This window comes from Cupressus sempervirens, chromosome 10 (genome assembly GCF_028749045.1).
Source record: "Cupressus sempervirens isolate cs-2001-9-10 chromosome 10, ASM2874904v1, whole genome shotgun sequence".
NCBI classification, from domain to species: Eukaryota; Viridiplantae; Streptophyta; class Pinopsida; order Cupressales; family Cupressaceae; genus Cupressus; species Cupressus sempervirens.
Genome location: NC_143127.1, coordinates 12,967,705 through 12,988,957, shown reverse-complemented (window position 1 = coordinate 12,988,957; position 21,253 = coordinate 12,967,705). Strand labels below are relative to the sequence as shown.

The window sequence follows — 21,253 nt, the reverse complement described above, 5'->3', positions numbered from 1 at the left end:
TCTAACAATATCAAACTCCACCGGCAGCTTGATTCTAGGATAACAAAGCTCAAATCATCTGAAACAAGCTACTATCAAGGGCTATATACCCATCTACTACAGTCAACTTTAACAATATCAAAGGAAATAAACATTCTATGAAACAAAAAGACACAATATTATTATTTAATGTAGGAGTTTTGTAAGGATTTGATACAATTCCTAAGGAGAGAAAACATTTTATAGGCAATTCAAAATACAGTGAAATGTATTCGTGCATAAAGCATGAAGCATGAACTTTTATTTCATTAGGTACTTTTAATCACAAAATAGCTTCAACTCCCAGATATTTTAACTGATCCATTAACTTCATACCTTTTCACTAGCCATAAATAACACTTTGTCCCCCTTCTTAACAGTTCCATCAATAACACGAAAATATACAATCACTCCTCTATATGCATCATAGTAGCTGTTGGACACCATTCCAAAAAAATAAAAAATATTCATCAATGAGATTATAACTAGTTTTTTATATTTTCATAATTTTCAGTCACATGATGAATAAAAAGACTAGCAGCTTACAAGAAAACATTGGAAGGCAACAACTCATAAAAAAAGATTAATGATCAACAAGTATCCATATATCTAAATAAATAGTCAATGGCATCTTTGTTATTTCTTCACTTCTAAACCACCTGTTCATCAGGTTCAAGACAAATGGTGTGGCTTGTATACGGTTAGATTTCAAAGATACACAAATCAAACTACATACAGTTGAGCAGTTAAAAATTCCGGTTTACCAATATATATGATATACAGTGATTGAAATGGCAACATCACAAAAAATGATGGTATAGGACAGAGTTTTGACTGAAAGTATCAAGCTAGAACCAGAAATATGCAAGCCTCTTGTGAGGAATCTCCACTCTTCAAAATATATGCTTAAGTATTTAATCCACTATAACTCAGATTCTTTACTAATAACAACATGCTTCATATTTCATGAAAACCCATACTCTTTATAAGCAAATTTGGAGGTTCTCTGTTATTTATTCATGCTGAAACTAATTATTCAACAGCTTCCAATCTGAGAATCTAACCTATGCAAGTAGCCTTCAACTATATGAAAAAATAACAACATAGAAGTAATGGGTTTGGGAAAGTTTTGACTCAACTCAATATGATGATGTACACTGATTGTTATAGAAAGCTCACAAGAAGCTATCATAGATTAGAATGTATATCATGATAGTATACCACAGATCAACTTCTATGAAATCACTTATAAGGATTCCCCCAGTATTCAAATTATTTAATCAAAGTTCAAACTATTAAACAAAATGCAACCCAAATTTTTGAACAATGTTCACTGTTTAACTTGTTCACAACAATTTCAGACCAGTTATAACTCGTTCCCTTAGAAATGTCCTAAATATATGTTGTCCATAAGAACGACATTCATAATTCTCTCCATTATAAATAATAGAGCCAATAAGAAAATTTATAAACTCATAACTGATATGCATCTCCCAAGCAATTATCAATTCAATCATCATTCACCAATAATATAACAAACCAACATTCATCACATCATCACTCATCAACCATCTAATCAGAAATCATTTTCACCAATGCCTCAAATCATCAATCAAGGAAAGAATATCAACAATTAAAAATATCATGTTATATTTTTTATTTGACATTCACTTTTTGAAAAATATAACTTAAATTCACTTTATGTTATGTTTTTAGGTTACTTTATCAATTAAATTTTCACTTAAAGCAACTATAGTGCACTTTATGTTATATTTTTAAGTTGAGTTGTTTTTTGATTTTTCACTTAAGTGACTATATTAACTATATAGTTTAATTTAATTTTTGATATTTAAATCAAGTACTCTAGTAAATATTACTTATTAAATTATATTTACACATTATATTGTTAATATGATAATGTAAATATAATTTATGTCCCACTTAAGTAATATTTTATCAAAATTAAATTGACATGTGCTTATAAAAATCACTTAAAAGTGTAAAATCATTTGAAAGTGGAGCTTTTTCATGTCATTACATGTAAAAATCACTTAAAGTCTAATGTCCCTATTTTTAGCAGGTTCTTGCAGTTGGCCAAGTCAGTTCACCATCACAACTCTCGTGAGCTAACAGTGGGATTTGAAAGTCTCATTTATGTGGTTATCGGCTTTCCAGAAGCCTCTGGTGTGTTTGGCTCCATTTGAGGGACTTACTATCATAGTAAGTCAATCTGTTGGTTCCGATGAGCTCTAGAGTTAGAGGAGTTGGAGGATGCTCTTAGTTTTTATTTCAAGCTTTCGGTTTGAGCTCCAAGAATCTTGGAGGGAGCGTCTATTTATAGTAGGTCACCCCGTCAAGTTCATTTGTCATCTCTCATCATCAGGATCACTATGGTGTTGTCAAATTTCGATTTTGATACTTCTTTAGTTATTTTCACAAGACAAGTGAATTATTATTATTATTCATCTAAATACGCCGAGGTTGCTATTTTGTTAGTATTTTTTGTTGGTCGCCTCAGTATCATAACTCATTGGAATTGGGACGAAAAGTTTTAAATCGCATAAACAAGAAACAGTTGCCTCACATGTCAGAATTTTAAGTTATGGTGGAAAAGGTCATTTTCGGAGCCAAAAGCAATTAATAAATTAGTTTATAATGGCACTTTATTATATTTTAATGTTGCACGTGGGAAGCTTCCTAAGGGAAGTTCATTTGGGAAACTTTGTGCCATTTGGAGATTATAAATATGAGCCCATTTGATGAGTAAAGCATCCAATTAAATTTTTTTTTTTTTCTTGTTGTCTTCCTGACACTTTTGAAGTTCTGAAATTTTGTGCCCTTGCTGAAGTAAAAGGGTTTGGGATCTACAGCTGAAGTATTGTAGATTCAATTCTGAGAATTGCATTTGCAATTGTGTTGAGGTATACAATTGCCTTTTTCTCCTACTGTATTAACTGTTGGTAAGGAGAAGTTTAAATTTTCTTGTTGTTGGAGATTATTTTAGAATTTGTGAAGGCATTCGTTGGAATTGTTATATCAAATTGTGTGTTGGTTAATTTGGAGTTGGTTGGGCACCGTTTATATCTGTTGTTGGGCATTATTTTTCTATCTACACTTTGGGAGCAACATATCTACAGTTGCATTTGTTTGTTAGAGAATTCTTTTGTTGTTGCTAGTCTTCATTTCAAAGGGTTTCCAAAGCATGTCTACATGTAAGTTCATGGACTGTAACTTCTAATTTTTTTAGGTATTGTTGATTTAGATAATAGGGGATATTTTATAAACTGAGTTGATATTTTGTGAAAATACTCAGTATCTAAATTGGTATTAAAATCTAGAATTTTCAACTGTATATTCCCTATGTAATTTCCAAACATTTGAGTTCAAATTATTATTGCAATATCTTATATTTCGCTGCTATATTATTGTATGAAAAATTGCAAAACATCAAAAACAAAAAAGGAATCAATTCTTCTTCACAAATTGTTTGAGAGCTAGCAAGGCTCATTGCAATGGTAGCAAAGCTTGCTTGCAAAGTGTTTGACGAAATGTCAAACAACTGAAATATAATAGAAATTGGTGTTTGTTGAAGTTATAACTGGTTGGGCTATTACATAAAGGTGGATCTTATGCCATTGAATGTAAAACTCAACTTAAAGTGTAAAATCATTTAAAGGTGGCCTTTTTTAATGTCATTGCATGTAAACTCATTTAAAATGTGCAATGACATCAAAAAGATGAGCTATATGCATGTAACTTAAATATGTCTTTACACCAAAAAGCCGAGTTTTTTCACTAAAGACATGTATTTGCACTTCCCAAACCCGTTTTTGGGCAAAAAGCACATTTTTAAAACATGCTTATGCACCAAAAAGGTGTGTTTTTTGCCTTGCGAGAACCCATTACATGTTTAAACATGTAATGGCCTCCAAAAGGTGCGATTCGCTTCATAGCATGTTTTTAATATATGCATACACCTCCAAAATGTGTTTTGCATTAAAACACATGCTCTTGCCCTTCCAAAACCCGTTTTTGGAAAAAATTCATGCATTTGGCTCTCAAGAACACGTTTTTTGTGTTTTTGCTTGATTTCCTCCATGGAAATTCTTCAATCCTCCATTCATGGGCACATTTTGGTGAAAAATACCTAAAATCCATCATTTTGGCTCACGTTTTTGCAAGGGAAAGAGGCATTTTGGCATGTTTGTTCATTTGCAATGTATCTTGGCTCACGTTTTTGCACTTGGAAGTCAAAAACGACCTATTTCATACACTTAGAGATTCACGTTTTTTCCCAAAAACGTCCCAAGAGCATGCATTGCCAAAAACGTTGGAAGTTTCAACATTCTTAGGGCACGTTTTTGGCACCGTGCATCAAAAATGCTCATTTGCTGCCCACTACAAATTCCTCTTGCAAAGTTTGAAACGATCTAAGTTTGTTGGAGAATTTTTCAATATTGGAGCTTTTCCCTCCTTCATTTTTGGCACTTAATTATTATGTAAGTGGACATTTTCTTTCTTGTAAATAAATTTGTGCTTATCTTGCTGATTTTGTGCACATTTTAGCTTGATGATTTACACTTAATGATTTTGTTTCCATGGAAAGTGTATTTTTCCTTTAAAAATGATGAAATGGTTCATTTTCATGTTTTTGGTTTTTTTCCAAACTCCAAATTCGAAATTGCATATTGAAGTGCTTTGCTTGTTGACATGTTTGAGTCATTTGCCAAAGGTACGCTTTTCTTTTGAAGTTTGTTATGTGTTTTGTGTGCTTGCTTTTCGGTTTTTCTCGATTTTGGATAAGTTGCAAGTTCTTTCCCAAGAACTTGGCCATTTTTCACTTCACTCCACCTTCCATTTCATGCGAAAACATCATCACATTCCATTTCCATCTTTCATGTCACAACACTTCACATCTCATTCGTCAAATGCGATTACATGTTTTTCATCTCATTCATCATCTGCACGTGCATGTAATCTCATTTTCTATTTCCATTTTCACTCATCTCACTTCCTGCATCCACTCGCACGACATGATTACATGAAAAGCCTTGCGTGTAATTGCATCTCTCAAACCCGTTTTTTTATCGAAGTCACTTTTTGAAAAGTCAAAAATGTCATATCCATGTTTTCCCATGTACTTTGACTTGACCTTATCACAAAGATGACTATAAAGTTCATTTCACTTGAAGCTACATTCCATTTCCATCTTTCCATATGCACTTACGCCTCCATGAGAAAATACGTTTTTTTCCACTTTCTGTGTCTTTACATACTTCACATCTCATCTGTTATTTGCACTTACATACAAGCCCATCCTTCATCCACATTCACATCTCATCTCACTTTTCATCCCTCATTATATGTTGCACTTACATGTAATCCATTTTCCATGCAATAATGTCTTGAAAACCTAAGTCACTTTTTGAAAATCAGCAATCTTCATTTGCATGCATTCACATGCGTTCTGTTGTCACACATATCCATTTCCTTCCATTTTCACTTCCACAATATTTCATTCTACCATCCATTTACTTTCACTACATATGTATATGATTTCTCTTTTGAGATCATTTCATTGGGTTTACAAAGTTTCAAATCCGTACTCAAACCTTTGTTGTTGATCGAGAATCAACTCGTATGACGATTTCCTCTGATGAAGTGTTTATGTTTTGGGATTTTTGTGTTGCAACACAAGCGCAAGAGATGCCCTCACCATCTAAATCTAAGGGCAAGATGAAATATCAGTTTGATAAAGAGTTGGCTCATGCAACTCCATCCCATGTCACATCCATCCTTGACAACGTGTTAGACACAAAAATCGGATATGTGGAAATGACTAATTTTCTACAAGTAGAAAATCCTGTTGGTCATGAGATACAACGCATAGTTTGCAAACTCGGAGTCGGAGAGTACTCGGCAAGCCCAAAAATTTTAACTCGGCTAAAACCCGAATAAAGCTCGACAAAAACTCAGCAAAAATTCGACAAGTTAGAAATAACCAAATATTAAATTCTATAAAAGAAGCATTTTTTATTTGTAAAAATCAATAACAAAATGTATTAAATTCAAATAAATCATCTTGAAAGAGAAAATGCATGGTTTTGTAGCATAAACAAGTGAAAAACACATTCTAACTAGCATTTTACCTACATCGACATTTTTGCCCCTAGTTTTTTGTGCCTATAAAAACGCAAGAGCTAATCTTGAGAGTATTCGCCCAACAAAAAAAATGGAGAGTACTTGACAACTCTGGGAGTACTCGAAGAGTTTGCAAACTATGAAACGTATTAAGAGAAGTCATATTCACTTGGTATCTACAGTTCCCATGGCTGCCATGGAACCTAAGTTCGCTCTCGGATGTGCAAAACATCAGCCCAAAATCAAAGATGATTAAGGATGCTGATGGCAGGGTTATTATTAGTCTTCATCTAGAAGTTATCAAGCAAATTTTCAGAGTGTCACATAATGCAAAATGTGTAAATCTGACCAAAGAATCATCTTTGGAAATACAAAATGAGAAGAAGGGAGATTATCAGAAGTATGTAAATCAGATGGCCAAAGACCGTCCACAGGTCTAATTTCAAGCGAAAGTACAAAGATCTTATCATTCTTCTCAGTAGGTTTGTGGTCTTAAAGTTTCCACCAATTTTGAACCATGGATGTACAAGTTCATCTTTTAGATCATGGAGAATAAAGAACACATCTTTTTGGGAGAAATGATTAGTACTGCACTCCGTCAACACTTGCTCAATGTACAAACTTCAATACCTTTCTACAAGAATTCCTACCTTGTTTACATTGCTGCTGCCATGGGACCTTTCTCTAGTCTCTCAACCAAAGCAGATCATCTTTAGATTCCAATTTGGGATTACTATGATCAGATCACTCTGGCTAATAGTAAGTTTCATTTCAGAAGAATTTAGGATGTTTTCTTTGGGCATTTCCAGTGTTTGTTTGATAGACAGTTATCCATCAAAAGGGTATCTGATGAAGCTTGGGAAAAGGTAAATCAGTACGGTTGTATCTTTATCCAGTTTCCAACTTTTACTTGCTTGAGGGTTTGATACTTTAAAAGTGAGTCGTATACCTTACCTAGGTATGCTACTAATAAGATCATTCTGATGGAATGAGCTAGACAACTCATGAAAGTTCAGCCTAATCAGCATGCTTTGCACAGGCCTAGTTTTGGTATTTCTTCTGCTAGACACTTGGTAATTGGCAGTTATTTGATCAATTCTGTACATAAAGCAAAAAATATGGAAGTAGAATTGCAGCTGATCGCTTTGAAGAAACTCCAAGCCAGATTTGACTTTGATTATAGAGAGATGAATTCTCAAATCAAGAGGGCTTTCACACATGTTCATCGTATCGAGGATGTTTGGATTGACATCCAAACGGAATTGGATATAATGAAGATGGATTACTAAAGATTAACTTCGCAACAAATCATTGATCTTAACATGCTTGAGATCCCATTGGATTTCCAAATTGAAGATGATAGCAATGTTCTTGATCTCGAATTTCATCAGACAAGTTTTGATAAAAGATGCCCTTTTCCCATTCAATGGCAGCAGAAGGAAGGTACATCCATTCTTGATAGAATTCAATCCATTTTAGCAAACACCAACAAGTGGCTGAAATTTAAAGGCCTAAAAAGGGTTAATCCGAAATTGGGTTTAGATTGTGGAAGCTTTGGCCCTCCTAAAAGGAAATCGTAGCTGGAAATTATGTGATGTCCCCGACGAAAAATAAATGTAATTAATTATTTTGTGTAACAGGCCGATTGTTTTAATTTAACTTGGACCCAAATTTAATTTTTGTCATAGTAGTTTGTGTCGCCGTCAGCTAATCTTTTGTACACCCTTGGAAAGCTTTTTCCCAATGGGTATTTAAGCACGACTCATAGTAGTCAATAGGTATGCTTCGGATTATATCTCTGTACTATGGATTCCTGTTGGAGTTCAGCAATTGATCGCCATTTCGGAAGTGGAAGACCTTCCCTATTTCGCTTGCTCGGTTTCGGTGGGATTAACCCTCACCATATTCCGATCATGTTCTTGATCTGTATCTAACAACTGGAGGACTTAATTGCATAATTGTTCCAGTTGGACAATCTGTAGATTTTGTATGTTCTTCTCTACATTTTCTAAGCATTGTTGTTCAATATTTAACACTTTACACAAACCGTATGGCTTCATTGCATCTCTCTGAATAGTGTGGATGATTCCGTATGGCCATCATCCTATTGAATTCTGTACAGCCATCCCACTTAACGTATGACTTATTTGGACTCCCGTATAGCAGCTAAAGTGACCACCGTACGACAACTAAAATCACCGTAGGCACTCAATCCTCACCGTACGGCTTGCTATTGGTGTGTACTAGTTATACCATATGGCTTCCACAGCCCCATACCACCGTACGGTTGACATAGTTATTCAAAAAACCATCGTACATAAATAGGTTCCTATAATACATCGTACGGACATCATATCCATCAGTATGGTCTTCCTCCTGCACCTGTAACACGCACCCTTGGTCATTAGAATTGAAGTTTTGTGCTCCCACAAGTCGTACGGCCTCCCACCAAGAACTGAAATAGTGGTGTGGTATATTACAGTGGTATTAGAGCAATCGATCCTGCCAGACTGTGATCAGTGAATGCGAGTTTATAGCCGGAAGAGAAGAAGGTCACATTCTGTTGATCGAATGGCTGAAGAACAGGAATGGGAACGGGAACTGACAAGTGTCGAACTCATTGCACTTCTGAGGGATCTTGCGCGGAACCAGGCACAGATCACTGATACTCAGCGGCTTATGGAAGAAACTTTCAAAAAGTTGGCGAAAAACAAAATTTCTGAAAAAACCGAATGGACATAGCGCAGATTCGGTGGCAGGCAGATCACACCCTCACACTACACACTCTCGACCATCCATGCTGACTTTCCCACCACGGACTGAGACACATCACGGAGAGAGACTTCCAACCTTCAAGGAAATACAGGAGGATTGGCGGAATGCAAATCTTGAAGAAGACATCTCCTACAAGGATTACATAGATCTAAGAATGAGATACGCAAGAGGTGGAAACAGAGGAGGATTTTTTAACGATGACCTAAGGAGAAAATTGAGTAAGGTGAACCTGTCTCCATCTGACGGTTGAGGCTCCATTTCAACGCAAGCATGGGTAATGAAAGCCAACACCTACTTCCAGCTAAATCCTATGCCCGAAGAAGAAGCGATCAAATTTTCCACGTTACACTTGAAGGGCGTTGCGCACGAATGGTGGCACCATGGCACTATCACTCTTGGGCATGATCAAATAAAGACTTATGCTGAGTTCACAGAGAGACTAATTGAACGATTTGATGGAAAAGACCCCGAGCTCAATTTCAAAGATCTGGCACAGCTGAGGCAAACGGGATCAGTAGATCAGTTCATCGCGGAGTTTTAGAGACTTTCTGTGTTGGTGACAAACATCTCTGAACGAAGGCAGGTCGTTCTCTTTATGGATGGACTGGCAGAACCACTGAAAGGTTGGGTGAAAGGATTCAACCCGTCAACCTTGACGGAAGCAATCAGTAAGGCATGAAGCATGGCATCGTCGTCAGCATCATCCTCATCCTCTCGGATTCATTCACATCCGAAACCGCCGATGTTCCCAAGGGACAAACCTCCGCCCAAGAAGCCATCACTGGATGAAGCATCCCGACAAGAACTCCGAAGAAAGAAGTTATGTTTTAATTGCAAGGGGCCTCGGGAACTTGGCCACCGATGCCCCGGGAAAGGGAAAATTCATTACATCAAAGTGATGTCCGATGAAGAAGATGAGCAGGATCAAGAGGAAACGCCAGTGGAAGACATCCAACCTAGCGATGACACTGACATGGCCAACTTCAACCATACGGAGAGGATTGCCGCTTTAATAAAACGTGGAGGATCCATTGCCTTGGCTGTCAGTCCAAGGTGCACAGTTTTCCGTGTGCGAGGTACCCTTCAGGGACAAAGGGTCACAGTGATGTTGGATAGCGGAGCTACATTGAATTTCATAAATTCATCTTTAGTACAGCGAAGAAATCTTCCGACGGAAGCACACGTGGGCTTTCAGGTCAAAGTTGTCGGAGGGACTTTCCTGCCATGCACGCACCTAGTTCCTCAGCTGAGCCTCACGATGGCAAATCACACGATGACAGAGGACTTTTTCATAGTGGATATGGCCGACATGGAGGTCATCCTCGGCATACAGTGGATGGAGACGCTTGATGAATACACTAAGAGTTTCAAGCGAATGGACTTCACTTTCGTGGCTGATGGGAAGAAGGTGGTCGTCCGAGGGATGGCAAATGAAGGACCGAAGGAAGTGTCTGCGCATCGGATGGAGGCAATCCTACGGCATGATGATGTTGCATGGGCTGCACAATGTTTCATCTCGGCGGAACCTATTAAAGGGCACCGAACACCTCCACAGGATAAAGAGCTTCAAGATGTTTTAAGTAAGCATGAAAGGGTTTTTATGGATATTCCTCCTGGCATACCGCCGCATCGAGGATTTGAACATACGATAGAGTTGCAACCAAGAGCGAAACCTGTTATAACCACACCGTACCGCCACCTGAAGAAGTTCAAAGATGAAATCGAACGGACGATCCACGAGTTACTTGATAAGGGATGGATCCGTCCCAGTTCTAGCCCGTTTGCATCATCAGTGGTGTTGGTCAAGAAGAAGGACGGAACATTGCGTATGTGTGTGGACTATCGTGCACTGAACAAGAGGACAATAAACAACGGGTACCCCATTCCGAGGATAGATGAACTGCTGGATGAACTACATGGTGCGGTCTATTTTTCAAAAATAGATCTCCCTTCCGGATACCATTAGATCCGAATGAGGGAAGAGGATGTGGAGAAAACGGCCTTCCGTTGCCATTACAGACACTATGAGTTCCTGGTCATGCCGTTCGGTCTGACCAACGCACCTGCTACATTCCAGTCATGCATGAACCGCATCTTTAACAAGCAATTGCGTAAGTATTTGTTGGTGTTCTTTGATGATCTTCTCATTTACAGCAGGACGTGGGAGGAACACCTGAAACATTTGAACGAGGTTCTAAGTATCATGGAAGAATAATCCCTGTTCGCCAAACAATCCAAATGTGAGTTCGGAATGACGGAGATATTGTACTTGGGGCATGTTGTCAATCAATATGGGGTTCGAGTGCATTAGGAGAAGATCCAGGCTATCCTCAATTGGCCTCCCCCGAAATTACTCACGGATCTGCAAGGGTTCTTCGGATTGTGCAGCTACTACAGGAGATTTGTCAAGGGTTTTTCTCAGCTCAGCGCACCTTTAACAGATCTGACGAAGAAAGGGGCTTTCCAATGGAATGAAGAAGCACAACTCACATTCGATAAGCTAAAAGAGGCCATGAGCACTTGTCTGGTGTTGGCACTGCCTGACTTCACCCGACCATTCATTTTGGAATGCGACGCATCAAGGGAAGGTATTGGTGTGGTTTTGATACAAGACAGACACCCCATCGCCTATGAGAGCAGGAAGCTTACACTAGCTGAGCGCCTGTATCATGATGATCGTTATAAGGTGGTGAATGATATCATCTATTATAAGGATCGGATCTACCTAGTGCCAGAATCCAAGCTTAAGCAGAAGATCCTAAAGCATATGCACAACTACCCCCTGGCTAGTCATCCTGGCTTCCTGAAGACTTACAGAAGTATGCGGGAAAGGTTCTCATGGAAGGGGTTGAAAGGGGACGTGTTGCAGCATGTCAGAGAATGTACTATTTGTCAACAGAACAAATCTAAACATACTCTTCCTGCCGGATTGCTACAGCCTCTGTCGATTCCCGAACATAAGTGGGAAAGTATATCAATGGATTTCATAACAGGGCTTCCCCGGGTGAACGGAAGGGATTGCATCTTCGTGGTAGTTGACAGATTGACAAAGTACGCTCACTTCTTCGCCATCCCCTTAGACCTTCGAGCTGCACAGGTCGCCGATCTATTTTTCAGAGAAGTCTTTCACCTACACGGATTACCCCGAAACATTGTCAATGATCGAGATGGACGCTTCGTTAGTATCTTCTAGACAGAACTGTTTCGGATGGCAGAAACTAAACTATCACCGAGCACATGTTACCACCCACAGACAGATGGCCAAACTGAAATTGTGAACAAATGGCTTGAAGGTTATCTACGGAACTATGTCTTAGCACAACAACGTGCATGGGTGAAATGGATCCACCTCGGGGAGTACTGCTACAATACCACTGATCACATGTCAATCGGGATGACGATGTTCAAGGCTCTATACGGGCACGAACCACTCTCCTTCATCGATACAGTGCTGGGCAACAGCCGCATTCCAAGGGCCAAGGATTGGCTTCAGGAAGGACAGGACATTTTTAGGAGCTTGAAAGAAAACCTGCAACAAGCACAAAACCGACAGAAGGTATACACCGATAGATATCGGTTAGAGAGGAGTTTCAAAGTGGGGGATCTGGTCTATCTCTGGTTACAACCTTATCGACAGTCATCATTGAAGGGAACAGGGAAGGAGAAACTGAAGCCCCGGTTTTATGGCCCCTACTGTGTGATCCGATGCATTGGTGAGGTAGCGTACGAACTGGAGCTTCCCGAAGGTAGCTGCATTCATAATGTCTTCCATGTTTCTTGTCTGAAGAAGGCTATCGAGCAAAACATCACCGTCACTACAGATCTTCCACCACTCAATGAGGAGGGGAAACTCATCCTGGAACCTGTTGAGATTCTCGAAGTGCGCGAAAAGGTCTTGCGTAACCGAACTGTGAGAGAATATTTGGTACGTCGGCAACATCTACCACTAGATGATGCAACGTGGGAGGGCGAACACATCCTATAGCATCAGACACTGCATTTTCTTGAGGACAAGCAAATTTCGGGGCGGGAGGACTGTGATGTCCCCGACGAAAAATAAATGTAATTAATTATTTTGTGTAACGGGCCGATTGTTTTAATTTAACTCGGACCCAAATTTAATTTTTGTCATAGTAGTTTGTGTCGCCGTCGGCTAATCTTTTGTACACCCTCGGAAAGCTTTTTCCCGATGGGTATTTAAGCATGGCTCGTAGTAGTCAATAGGTATGCTTCGGATTATATCTCTGTACTATGGATTCCTGTTGGAGTTCAGCAATTGATCGCCATTTCGGAAGTGGAAGACCTTCCCTATTTGGCTTGCTTGGTTTCGGTGGGATTAACCCTCACCCTATTCCGATCATGTTCTTGATCTATATCTGGCAACTGGAGGACTTAATTGCATAATTGTTCCGGTTGGAGAATCTGTAGATTTTGTATGTTCTCTACATTTTCGAAGCATTGTTGTTCAATATTTAACACTTTACACAAACCGTATGGCTTCATTGCATCTCTCTGAATAGTGTGCATGATTTTGTATGGCCATCATCCTATTGCATTTCGTACAGCCATCCCACTTAATCGTATGACTTATTTGGACTCTCGTACAGCAGCTAAAGTGACCACCGTACGGCAACTAAAATCACTGTAGGCACTCAATCCTCACCGTACGGCTTGCTATTGGTGTGTACTAGTTATACCGTACAGCTTCCACAGCCCCATACCACCGTACGGTTGACATAGTTATTCAAAAAACCACTGTACATAAATAGGTTCCTATAATACACCGTACGGACATCATATCCATCAGTACGGTCTTCCTCCTGCACCTATAACACACACCCTTGGTCATTAGAATTGAAGTTTTGTGCTCCCACAAGCCGTACGGCCTCCCACCAAGAACTGAAATAGTGGTGTGGTATATTACAAATTATAGGAAAAGATGGAGCTTCTTCTTCTGATGCAAAGAAGTCTCTTAAATTCAAGTTGAAGGGCAGAAAGGGATCTAAATCATCTCAGATCCCTGAACCAGTTCAAGAATCAAAGGAATCAAAGGAGCAATTAGAGACAGAATTGGACGAAGAAGATGAGGAAGAAGAAGGGGAAGTTATGATCATATCTCCTCGAAGACCTACACAGACTCATGCACCATTCATGCATGAAGCACCTTTTCTAGATGAGATTGATGATGATGTGGATTCATTTTCCATTGTTTTCATACCTTCTATTCCAGTTTCAAAAGTCAACACGTTGGCTCTTCCTATTTCTTCAGCCACTCCTCTCATTTTAGAAAATGACCAATATGAACATTTGGGAAGTGTGTTTGAAGATTTTCCAACTCTTACAAAGGGTCAAGTTTCTCAACTTGATACATCTCTGACAGGTTTTGAGTTAGTCATGACCGAATCATCTCATCATGTACCTATGAATTCAGCTGTGCAGACTGAATCTTGTTTAGTCACAACGGAGATACAATCAAGATCAATGCCAATGATCTCCACTGTACCTGCTTACATAGATGAAATTTTCAGCTTGCCTACATGGTTGAGCAGGATCACAATGAAGAGAAGAAAAGTGGTTGTACCTCCAGATAACCTTCCTGTCAAGAAAACTAAGTCCAAATCTTTGAAAGATAAGATTGTTTCAAGTATCTTAGTTGATTTGGAGAAAACCAAGTTTGTAGAAGTTGTTGAGCCACTAGTGGACAAACCTGTTGAAGAAATTACCTGTTCTGATTACAAGTTTACTAAGGTAGAAATCAGGAAGCAGTCACGTTTGAGTTGCTTGCAAGATGCTCAAGATGCATTAGCTAATGTATCAAAAAAAAATCATGAATTATGGGAGAACAAGAATCAACTCAAATAAGAGGTTACTCACCTAAATGAAGTCATTCGGCAACAATCTTCCCAAAGTGTTGTTATTGTGTCTCAGACATCCAAGGAAAGAAAGCTGATTGAAGCCGCCAAGTCTTGGATAGAAGTCATCCCTGAAGGAGTTCAAGCCATTACAGAAACATTTGCAGTTCTTAAGCATATCAAAGATATGAATGAAATGGAGCAAAACTTGATTTCCTCCTTGATTCAAGAAGCAGATGATTTGAAGGAGATTCTCATTGACTGGGATGAGATTGCTAAATTTGATTTAGATGCCATGCTTTCATGTGACATTCTTCCATCCTGTGAAATGTTCTTCAGGTATCAAGGGCTTATGGGTTATAAAGAAGAAACATTGAGAAAATTGGTTACAAAGTTGCAGAGAGCTCTTGGAGAGTGCGAAGCAATAGAAACAGGTGTCAAATGTAATTTGGGACAAATGGGATGTCAGGTTCTTGATGAATGTGGTAATCAGAATGCAGTTGAAAGGGCAAGTTCAGAATATACAATCAAGATCAATGCTGATTTAGATTCTGAAGATTTTGGTTCTCACACAATGAACACATTTGTCCTATATAAATCTTCGACAAAACACTTGCTAGATTCCCTAAGAACAAATTCTAAGGTTGTGCAATCAGCATATGTAGATGCAATAAGGATAGAGGCCGTATCAAAGAAAATGGAGATTTCTGATCTTCCTACAGTGTGATGTTATCATCAAGTTCAATGCACTAAAGAACAATTTTTAAGATTGTTATTTTGATTTTATTTATGTTTGTAGATCTAAGAGGATGCATTGCATGAAAAATGTAATTACATGTAATGCAAGTTACATTTGGAGTTGCATGTAACCTAATAATTTCTCTTCTAGTTAAATCAGGTCAAAGTTGGTTGAGTTGCTCCCACTTTTTCCTCCATCTTTTTCTCAACTCCTGTGCCTATATAAAGGAGTATCCTCGCATTGTAAAATGATCTTTTATCTTTTATTGTATGCAAGAGAGCTCTGGAAAAATTGTGTCAACAGAGCTTTGTTTGTGTAGCATTGTTTTGAGAGAAAAGTGAATACAAAGGAGCAATTGAGACTTAACTTTGATTGAGTAAGATTGTTACTTGTGTGAATTAGAAGTCTTGTCTATAATTTGCAGATGTTATCTTTGATTCATGTAACCTTGTGTTCTTAATAATTGAGTGTAAAATAAGTTAAGAAGCAATTGGAGCCGGAGTTTTGACTAGGAGCAATTGTGGAGATATAAAGTTAGAAGCTTTGTCTGTAGCTTATATTTCTTTCTCAATTCACAAAATAGTTAAAATATCTTTACTTTTAGAAGTCTTTGTGCCCTATTAGTAAAGCTTATTCACATACAAGTACGACCGGACTTAGAGCCCAATCAATACACTTTTAGCTAGCCTTTGAGTTAGTGTTGGTTTATCGGTATCACCATTCATTGCTTTAGAAAGAAGTGTAGTTAGAGCTTTCGCCTTGCCCATTACTCACTCCACAGGTAAGTGGATTATTTCCTGAAAGTTAAGAGGAAAGAATATTGCTAACATCCTTTTACAAAAATCTCTGAACTTCTTGCTTACTTTGAGTTGATCCAAAGAACAGTGAGAAGGGGGAGCCTTCCCTTTAAGGTAGGAGAGACTTTGTCTCACACATTGTGGCTGGTCATCCTATTTTGCAACTGGATTTTACCCAAAACTATCAATTGAAAAATATCCACCCAACAGTGGTTAATGTGCAAGAATGATCTAACAATGAAAAAATGGGAGGGCAATCTAAGCAAAAAGAATAGTTGGGGCTTAAAGAAAGTTTTCATAGCTAATGAAGAATGGCGATGCATTTAGACTTGGTTAAAACCAAACTTACCGCCAGATGTCGCACATCAAATATTGCTCTACGGATGTTACCTATGGTTGATGGATTGAATAGGGAGACAGGGGTTCGACTAGGCGCAATTTCTCTTAGAACGAATACAAGAATTCATAGAGTTGAAGCAAAAGGCATTCTACATGCCACACCATGTCGTAGCCTTATTTATGGAAGCAGTTCGTACCCAAGTGTCCGCTAAACATAGAGGGGCATTGGTTCCAGCATACAAAGTGGAACCTTACAAACCAGCCATGACATATTGGGTTTACATGGACATTTTTGGAGTAGGGTCAGGTGGGGGAGAACCACGAAAAAAGAAACCAAGAAAAACATTAGTACAAGTAGCATCTATTGAGAGCTCTAGTCAAGAGGAGGTTAGAGAGGACAGTTCAAAGGAGGATGCTACTAGTATAGACACATCTTCAGATTCCCAGGAGGCAGAAATTTATCTGAGCCACTTGACATGCACGGCCAAAGATATCACTTTTCTACCAACGACAGAAGGATCCTTTCCAAGGGGGGTATCTCAATACGCCCAGATTGCTGAAGTTAAGAGTACTAAAGAGGTTTGTAGGGGAAAGTACAAAAGAAGGCATCTGTACATAGAGACATACCACCACTAGTACAGAGGAAGGCATTCATACCACATCTAGTAGGCAGAAAGGTGCAGATGTTCGTACTATGCCTGGTATGTAGAAAGGTACAGATGTTCGTACCACGAAGGGAAACCGTACAAAGGGGGACCATGGTACAGAGGGGGAAGGCAGTAAGCAATGGATTCCTCAATGGGGGGCAACAAGACTTTCATTACTAGGAGTAGTAAACATGGTTCCTACAAATCAGAAGACTCGTGCTAAGGTGATAGACCTCAGGTGTCAGAAAAAGTGTGAGCACAAGGTGAGGCTGCAAACACTGCTAGGTATGGAAGGGGTCCAAGAGGCAGAAATTTGTCTGAGCCACTTGACATGCACGCTCGAAGATATCACTTTTCTACCAACGACAGAAGGATCCTTTCCAAGGGGGGTACCTCAATACAACCAGATTGCTGAAGTTAAGAGTACCGAAGAGGTTCGTAGGGGTGACCAATAGGAAAGTACAGAAGAAGGCATCCGTACAAATTGACATACCACCACTAGTACGGAGGAAGGCATTCATACCACGTCTAGTAGGCAGAAAGGTGCAGATGTTTGAACTTTGTACTATGCCTGGTATGTAGAAAGGTGCAGATGTTCGTACCACAAAGGGCAACCGTACAAAGGGGGACCATAGTACATAAGGGGAAGGTAGTAAGTAGTGGATTTCTCAATGGGCGGCAACAAGACTTTCATTACCAGGAGTGGCAAACATGGTTCCTACAAATCAGAAGACTCATGCTAAGGTGATAGACCTTAGGTGTCAGAAAAAGTGTGGGCACAAGGTGAGGCTGCAAACGCTGCTAAGTATGGAAGTGGTCTACCCTATTGCTTTAGTGGTGCAACCTACAAGAAAAATGGATGCAGAGAATGAGAAGCATGTGGAAGAAACCAAAATTGGGGAGGACATACTGATTGAGGACGCAATATTAGAAGAGGTGCATAAACTGCTTCAAGAAGAGGGGATGGTACCTTCATGCTCACTGACCCCCCTGGAGGTAGAGGAGGAAGACACAACAGAAATACAAAGTGACAGAGTGGGGCCTTCCAAGACATTCTCATTAGAGGACAAAGAAGAAAGATTTCTCAAAGAGTTATGGAACATACCACCAAGAAAGTTATAAAGCTGGCTAAAAAACAGAATTTGGGGGCCATAGTACAGCAGTTGAATCCTTGGTAGCATTCATGAAGGACTACCATACAGATTGAAAGTTACTTCAGCAGGGTGGATACAAATAGGAGGAAATAGCTGAAGAGTAGACAACCCTATCCACCATACCTCTAGTTAAGGAACAGCCACCTCTCATACACACAATTGCAGAAAAGCAAGTAGCATTTAGAAGGACATAATGGGAACTTCAGCAAGCAAAGAAATTGGCAGGACGAGTGGAATAGGAATGGAGGTAGAAAAAGTTGCTCTAGAAGTAAAATGGAAGGGAGAGAAAGCTGCCCTAGAAGAGAAATGGAAGGTAGAGAAAGCTGCCCTAGAAGAAAAATTTACAATAACAAAGGCGAAAAAGATGGATGCATTGTGTGTTCTACAAGGAGTTCATGCCAAGCAAAAGGCTGCTGAACGGGATCTTCTACGCCTCCAAGGAGCCCCAAGTCTAGGGATCTCTTCACAGCCTACTTCTTGAAGTCTGATTTTCTTTTAGTTTTATTGGATAGTCGTCTAGAAGACGACTTCTTTTCTTCAGGGGATAAATGTAGTACATAATAAAGTAATATTGTAATTAGCACTAGTTAAGCTTTGTTGGGTTTGGGTAGTTAGGAAGCGAAGGGATCCATTCATTGGTTTTCCCAACCAACCGACCATTATATAAGAACTTTGGAATATGGATGATGTACTCATGTTTTTTGGTAATCAATAAAGTAATACCATTTCCTCGCCATTGTGCTATTAGTAATGAGTGTTATGTTGGTACACTTGGATTTATACTACTTTGTGTATCCTGTGACAATAACCATTCTAAATTGCTCCTAAGCAAAACTCATGGGATCATCACCTCTACCCACACCCTCCTCTATTCCTACAAACCTCCTAGGACAATTCTACTAGAAGTTGAGCCAGGTCAATGAAATTACACACATTATAATTGAAATGAATTTTATCAAAAGGCACACATAGACAAAGCCCGCAAAAAATCACAGAAGGTCAAAGTAGATAAAAAGAGTCCCTAACACATCTCCAATACAAAACCAAAAGAATAGGCATTAAAAGAGAATTCCAAACAATATAATCGAGCAGATTAGATCCTACAAAGGGAGAAGCCTAGACTAGATAAGGCACTAGAAACATCGCTAGAATAAAAAAAATGGCACTTGGAGAATGAACCATCAAGTATCAATCGTCACTTTCATATAGTTCTCCAAATGAAATCCCAATAGGTTTTGATAAAACATCACGGATCCAAAGCTAGGGATAAAAAGGCCTTAGGTTAACACACAAGTATTTTTGTTGCAGTAGGTACATTGTTAAAGTTATCTATTCTTATTCAGGTTAATTTGCTGATTATAGTTTACTATAAAATAGAAACGTTTGGAGAAGCTTGAATTAAAAATAGTAAAAAAAAATTCTTTTAAATCAGCACGTTCACCATGAAGAAATCTGAAAAATCAGTCTACCTGTCAAATATAAGAGCCCTCAAAGGTTTTTTTATTGTATTCTGAGGTGGTGGTATCTTTTTCACTATAGCCTCCAGAATTTCATGTACTCCTATAGCTTCCTGATTTCACAATATTTAGTAATTAAAACCATTCAGTCCAAGAAAGTGACCATGGATGTACCTTGACCAAAAATCTAAAAAATGCATAGATGAAAACTAACAGTTATAAAAGAATGTGACATCACAAGGAACATAAACAAAGAAAACCAAGCTGCACAAAATTAGAGCTTTGGATCAGAACCAACCTTAGCAGAGCAAAAAATCGCCTCACTGCAATCCAAACCCACAATCTGCAACAGAAACCAATAATATGCTTAAGGAACCAGCATTCATACGACTAGCTCAGTTCTCTATGAAATGAACAGCAAATAGAAATGATTCTTCCTCAAAACATTTGACAGAATAAAGATAATTATAATATCTTGTCTTAATTCCCTCAATGGATGAATGGAACAATGGTTCTTCCGAAAAACATCTCAACAAAATGAAATTTGTGATAACATGTTATCCAAATTTTCTACTCCGATTCATGGAACAAATCAACAAGAAAGTTTTCTTTCAAACAGTTTTGGTGGTCTCTTGTTGGACGTTAATAAATTATCATATCTCATCTAAAAGATTTACCAATAGTAAAAGCCTAAAGCTAAGATTGATAAAGCTACCTAGAGGGACAATATCTTCAAAAACTGTGTACGGAAAGGTAGAATGGCTTGATTACTAAAGTTTAAAATCGTGTAACAAGCCTAAATAAATCATTCCGATTATAACAAATAGAATAATATCTAAAAGAGTTTTTTTCAAACACAAGTATTCAAACTTTGGGGAGATCAAACCTCTTCAATTTCTTGGGCAACACGTTCAGGCTCCGCACCTGGCAAATCAATCTTGTTAAGAACCTGCCCATCATTAAAAATAAGAAGAGTTCACCCACAGAAAGTGCTGAAAACAAATTCAGAGATCAAAGAACAAAAATGACTCGAGACTTGTAAAACGATTACAAAAGATCTATTGCAACATTTCATCATTTAGCTCTCTCACCAGCCTCTTTTCCACTGTTAATTAATACATTATACAGATATATCCTGCTCTAGAATGTTTCAATATTAGTTAGTTTTGCATGTCCTTTAGATCCAAAATTGTTTCTGCATGCCTCTCGATTAACTCTGGTTTTACTAATATCATATAATTAAAATAGGATTTTCCATATTAATATAATTATTATCTTTAGTAGACACGAGTTTGTCATGGTGCATTAAAATGCAAGAGTGTTTTCTGAGAAAC

The 21,253-nt window shown here is 38.5% G+C and overlaps 1 protein-coding gene across 2 annotated transcripts in view; it reads right to left on the bottom strand.

Annotated features, from left to right (window-relative positions):
- LOC149532320 (Small GTP-binding protein) overlaps positions 1 to 21,253 on the bottom strand; it is a 317,802-nt gene that overhangs the window by 247,793 nt on the left and 48,756 nt on the right. For both annotated transcript variants that reach the window (XM_089807649.1, XM_089807650.1), the window contains exons 6-9: positions 20,806 to 20,868; positions 20,218 to 20,262; positions 19,932 to 20,032; positions 355 to 451 (exon numbers count right to left, since the gene is read on the bottom strand). In XM_089807649.1, coding sequence (XP_089663775.1) covers positions 355 to 451; positions 19,932 to 20,032; positions 20,218 to 20,262; positions 20,806 to 20,868 — 306 coding nt within the window. The remainder of the gene's footprint in view (positions 1 to 354; positions 452 to 19,931; positions 20,033 to 20,217; positions 20,263 to 20,805; positions 20,869 to 21,253) is intronic.